Source organism: Aphis gossypii, unplaced genomic scaffold, assembly GCF_020184175.1.
Source record: "Aphis gossypii isolate Hap1 unplaced genomic scaffold, ASM2018417v2 Contig00404, whole genome shotgun sequence".
NCBI lineage: Eukaryota > Metazoa > Arthropoda > Insecta > Hemiptera > Aphididae > Aphis > Aphis gossypii.
This window is the reverse complement of record NW_026083094.1, coordinates 43998-50256: the sequence shown is the minus strand read 5'-3', so window position 1 is coordinate 50256 and position 6259 is coordinate 43998. Positions and strand designations below refer to the sequence as shown.

The 6259-nt window shown below is 28.5% G+C and overlaps 2 protein-coding genes across 2 annotated transcripts; one reads left to right on the top strand and one right to left on the bottom strand.

Annotated features, from left to right (window-relative positions):
* The first annotated feature begins 641 nt into the window (after window positions 1-641).
* LOC114121960 (uncharacterized) lies at window positions 642-1464 on the top strand. The gene is made up of 3 exons (XM_050209153.1): window positions 642-766; window positions 836-1043; window positions 1140-1464. Exons 1-3 carry the CDS (start codon window positions 706-708, stop codon window positions 1462-1464), a joined length of 594 nt encoding a protein of 197 aa, XP_050065110.1. The 5' UTR covers window positions 642-705.
* Window positions 1465-4539: 3075 nt separating this feature from the next.
* LOC126554032 (zinc finger BED domain-containing protein 6-like) lies at window positions 4540-5526 on the bottom strand. Its single transcript, XM_050209149.1, has one exon. It carries the CDS (start codon window positions 5524-5526, stop codon window positions 4540-4542), a length of 987 nt encoding a protein of 328 aa, XP_050065106.1.
* Window positions 5527-6259: the final 733 nt, after the last annotated feature.

The following is a 6259-nucleotide window of genomic DNA, read 5'->3' as shown; positions in this document are numbered from 1 at the left end:
TATGTGTTGAATGAAAATTGAGAATGTTTGTGTATTAACTTTACTGTTTGAGTATCTACATGGTGTACCTAATTAATAACTAGTGTTGAGTTGTAATTAATGTTGCATGCAAATATTTTATAATGTTCATTATTTAGATAAATTACTTAACAAATATAAATTTATTGTCTATTTCAACAACAAAATACTAACAGAATCAGTGGCGGATACAGTGCTTAATTATTTTTTTTGGTAAGGTGATGGCAAAAGTATAAAACAAGTGTAAGGGAAATGTCCATTTTGTCTCACTCCCTGGATTTACTACTGGAGAAAATTGATTAATTTAATTGTTTTAGGTGTTACGTCAAGCCATAGTTTGGTTAGATGAATGAGAAACTAATGTTTCACAAGGATTAATTCCAGAAAAATATTTTTTAACACGACAGACTTATGAAGGACTTAGGATAACCATACAGCCAACAATCGACTTAGTTGAATATCTTTTGGATAAATGTGAATTTTCATATGTTCTAACAGCCAAGTGTAATCAAGATAATTTGGAAGTAATTATAATTTGAAACAAAAATTGTGTTAAAACTTAATAAAATTTCAACATTTAATTAATTAGATAATAATTTTGATTTTTAGAAATTGTTTGGAATAACAAGACAAATTGCAGGTCCAAATGATCACCCGACCACACCAAACTTTCTCCAACTGTACCGTATGCTATCTATATACTCAGTTATAAAACCTCCTAAGACAGGAAATTGCACAGTAAATGAAGGTAAGTATTATAAATAAATACACATATTTAAACAAAGCAGTTAATAAAATTTTGTCTGTATGTCTCTAGAATCTATTCCTATTATTTCATTATCAGATTTAAAAGAGATTATTAAAGATCCAGCAAATAGTTCTGAAAGAATAATTAAAATTACCAAATTAAAAGAAAAAATAGATATGATTGTACAGGAAGATTGTTGGGACCTAGATGATGTTCTATTAGAACACAATTATGCTGATTCTACCGTATTTGATTGTATCGTATATTTTTTGGCTGGGTAGCTATAATTTATTATTAAAATTTAAACTATACTAATTTTAAAAGTAGGTAATTATTTAATTACTTATTATATTAATTTTTTGTTTTGTACTAGGTATATTGCTAAGCGTTTAGTTCATAAAACTAAATGTGAAATGTGTATAAGAGGATTAAAAACGCTTAACACATCTTCACAAGACTGTATTGGTAAGGAAGCTGATTTGATTAGAGCAAAATCCAAAGGTTACCTTACTTATCCTGAGAGCAATTTGTTTATAATCATTAAACATATTGAGAATTGTTTTGCAATACATGCAAATTCGAGCAATGTATTTGAAGACACTTTTAATGAATTTTTTCAACTCAATACAAGATTGAAATTTGCATGTACTAATTCTGAACATAAAACAGATATGTTAACAAATATTTTTACTTATTAAATAACAATGCGTATGAGACAATACAGCTACATGCAAAATCAAAAAAATCAAAAAATAAACAAAACAAAAAAAAGGTTGTCTAAACTAGTTAAAACTTGATTAATTAATGATTTTCAATAAAATTTATAATAATAAAGCAAATTAAATATTTGTGATTTACAATTTTAAAATATTTTATACTTGTAATTTTTTTAAAGTATTATTAAAGATTAAACTGTTCTCCGGTTCTCGTTGAAGTACCTGATTAGTGATTTCAAATTTGTCTGTTTTTTTGTGTTCTTATTTATTTTATAATTTATTATACATAGATTATATTAGTACAAAATGTTCTCGTTTGGAGCGCCCATAACCAGTTCTGACACACGATCCAGATAACAGATTCTGTTTGACGGTGATTTTATCACATTTCGTCGTCTAACCAGTATTATCTTAAATCATGATTAATATTAACGTGGTGATGGTGGTGCGCTAAATGGTACTTCATCATATATTTCTGAAGCAAAATTTCCCCTTCTTACATTTCGTATTTGTGATCTATAATTAGCCAATCTTCTTGGTATATCAATTACTTGGCGATTGCTAACGTATCTACATTTTAATAGTATGCATATGGCTATTATTAATATAATAGATAGTATAGCCAAAATTATTGCAACATACAAAAGATTTGAATGTATGAACTGGTGTTTTTGACTTTGTTCTCTAATAACTTCTTCGTCTATCATTTGCTGAATCTCATCAAGTGATTTTGACACACTGTGCAGATCTGTTAATTGTATTTTTGATGTATTATTCCATACATCGCTCAATTTATATTTATGTATATGTTCAGGTATTTTATTAAATATATTTTGTATTTTAGTATTAGGTACAAAATCTTTATAATTTGTACTCGAAATATCTTCTATAGGAGTCAATACTGCGTCACGTGTGAATACTTGACAATTTATGTCTAATATAGTTATTGCACCTGAAACCTTAATTTCTTGAACGAAAGATTCGGGTAAATCTGTGCAACTTATTGTCAAAGTATCATCTCCAGCATGTATCCATGTGTTTTTATTAAGAATTCTGTGGTAAATGTTTCTAAGTAATTGAAATTTGTTGATACTACATCCCGTTTGTAATGCATCCGGTGTTTTAAATATTTGCGTTTCACATGGTGTATTATCATTGTTATCTAACATTGGCTGTGTAGCCTTGCATATTCTGTATATTGCTGTTTCAATGCAATCTTTTATCTCTTTTTCCGTGTAGGTAGTAAATTGTTTTCTATCCTTAGTTATTGCAACGTAAGTATATGTATTTGTGGAAATATACCATGAGTCAACTCCATCTTCAACAAATTTTATTGGTATAGGTATTATATTATATAATGAAAGTTCTACGTCGACAACCAATGGTATTCTTGTAATAAATACCAATTGTTCATTTTCATAGTATACGCTTATTTTTGTTATTTTTAAAAATTCACTTAATTCTGACGCTTCTGTTCCCATAGGTATAGCATATTGTTTTTTAATTGTTCGTTCTGCTGTTTTCAATGTTGATGCAAGTTCTTGTGGTGTCATAAGTAGGGATGTGTAATTCACGAATGATTCGATTCACTGAATCGATTCAGTTAGATTAACTGAATGATTTGATTCAGAGCTGTAGAATGAATTGATTCACCGGTAACACTGCCAGATATCTTCGAATCTGAATCAATTAATTCTATGGTATCTGGTAGCATGGTAGCAACATCGAGATAGATAAGAACAACAACATTTCTACCACGGACTATGATTATAATCATAGTCCGTGATTTCTACTTTATCCAGGGTTATCAATGTAATTATCAGTGCTTATTATAAAATAATATTTTACAAAATTGGAAAATAAAATCTACGTAAATACGTAATTATTTCGGACTTCGGAGGCGGGAGCCGGGAGGAGAAGTACTGGCACCATGGTTTCTCCTCTGGTCCTCGATACTAACGGAAAAAAAGAAAAACAAAGGTAACTACTAATTACACATTGACATAACTATAACACAATTTTAAATTTTATTACTCTGTTTATTTTTTTATATTATTTAATTAATCCTGTAACTTGCACATATTAAATAATAACAACATTAAAACCTAGTAAAGAAAACAAATTTTAATATTTTAATTATAATAATCAACTTCTTAAAATCAGATGATAAGGTTAGTATACCATGATACTTATTCTAAATTAGAATTTAAAAAAATTATTTGTTCCACTCTTTTGCTATTTAATCTGTTGCGTTTTTCAGTTACAACTTGGCCACTTTTTGAAAAGATACGTTCACTCGGAACAGATGTACCTTGAATACAAAAACGACGTTTCATTATTTCAAATAAAGAAGGATAAACATTTTTATTTTCATTCCACCATTTTAATGGATCATTAGTCCTTGCTATAATAGGTTCTTGAAGATACTTATCCACTTCAATAATTATCAGTGCCTTTGGATCTTGAGATTGAACTATATCAGTAACTTCCAAATCAAAATCATTCCAAATCGAATCTTCTTTATTAATGCTATTTGTCGGGATTAAGTTAGTTGATAAGTTACTTTGCTGTACATTTTTCCCCCTTATTATGCTTTTCCCTTTGTTGATTATAGATTGTTTGACGTCTTCAAAAGCAATATGATTTTTAAACCCATATTTTTTCGTTGTCACCAAATCTCGTATCAATTTCTGATTTTAATGTATTAATGAATAATTGAAGTTTTGAAATTGGCTGTTGTTCTAATGCTAATTTATGACAATAGTTACTCAATGCTTGGCTAAATAAAATTGTTTTGGAAATCGTTACAGATTTTTCACTACTCATTTCAATAGTGATTTCTTCAAAACGTTTAAGAATATTACATGATTGCCTTTATTATTTGCCAATCTTCAGAAGTTAAATTTACATCATAATTTAAATCAGCTAAGGAAGACAACAATGGAGTTTTTAGTTCAAGGAACCGTTGAAACATATGAAATGTCGAATTCCATCGGGTAACTACATCTTGTATTAATGCATGAGTTGGAGTATACATCAACTGTTCCTGCATTTGCTTTAATTTTTCAGTGGCAATTGAACTCCTTTTAAAATATTCAACAATAGTTTTAACTTTACTTCTTGTTTCTTGTATGTGTTCGGAGAAGATTGTACTATCAGATTAAGGGAATGAGCAAAGCACGGAATGTGTCTCCACTTACATAAGCGAATCGCTGCAGTTATGTTTGCAGCATTGTCAGTGGCACACGCTGCTACTTTATTTTGTAAACCCCATTGCCTTATAACGTTTTGTAAATCATCTTTAATATTTTGACTTGTATGTCTCACAGGGAATTTGGCACATGATAAAAGATATGACTTTAAATGACAGTTCTGATCTATGAAGTGAACTGTAATTGCCGTATAACTCTCATTCCTAATTGATGTCCATGCATCAGTAGTTAAGGCAATGTACTGTGCATTAACTTCAATATCTGATTGGACTTGTTGGTGAATTGTATTATAAAGAACGGGTAATAATGATGTTGAAAGGGTTTTCCTACACGGAAGACTATAACCCGGGTTCAGCATATTTATAAGCTTTTTAAATTCAATATCCTCTACTATGCTAAAAGGGTAATATTCTTTAACTATCATTTTAATTACCTGTTGGTCAATTAATTGTCTTTTGGATGCAGTTACTGGTTTGCTGAAATAATTTGAAATACGCAATTGTTGCTGACCACTAGATGATGGCTGACGATGAACAATGGGGGATCGATCTCTATTAGGCGTTGAAGTTGATGGGGCTGAATTAGAAGATGTTGAAGCCGGCAGGATGTCATTAATGCAAGAAGGGTAATCAGGATCACTTTGTTCTAAATCAAGAGTAGGCCTCAAACGTTTGGATAAATCAATTGTTGGATGTTTTGATTTTACGTGTCTAAGTAAATTTGTTGTTGACGATTGATTAAACTTAAGCACTGTTTTACAAAAACTACATTTTGCTTTTTCATTTTCAATAATTGTAAAATAGTCCCAAATTACACTAGTTTTACGATTCATTTTACACAGAAAATTATTTAAAAATTTAAATTTAAAAATATTATAAAGCAATAAACAATACTGGTCACTGATGAATCGAGAATGATGATTGTTTAATACAAAAGTGTTCACATTTTGTTAAATATACCTACATACAATTTCAACTAGCTTGAACCCGTATGGGCCTGTTACAATTCTGTTGTTTTTAATGTACATAATAAACCAAGACATGTTTTAAATTGTGATGTTATTCATAAATATTGTTATGAATATACTTAATGTAAATAACTTAATTTAATTTTTGTATTAAAATTTGTTGTTTATTCGTAAATAATATTACACACTATGGATATTGTTTAAAGTTCTCATTGACATTTTACCAAATTTAACGGAAAGAATATAACCATCTAGGGAATGTCATAAGTTTTAAGTTTAAAATTATATTTTAATTTTAATGAGTTATGAGCATTTTTAAAATTCTTATTGTACATTTTAAAATGACCATAACACACTAAAATTTTAAAAAAAACCTATAAGATACACTAGATAACATTTATAATTTTAAATTTGATAATTGATCGATTTTCTGTATTATTATTTACTGAAACATAGTAACAGAGTTTATTATTACTATTATTGTTAATTATTTTTATAATATAATGTTTAATATATAATGTAATGTAATGTATAATGTATAATGTAATGCAATCCATCATTAATCTTGTAAAAAAGTTTATGTGAAAGTAACAAAGGT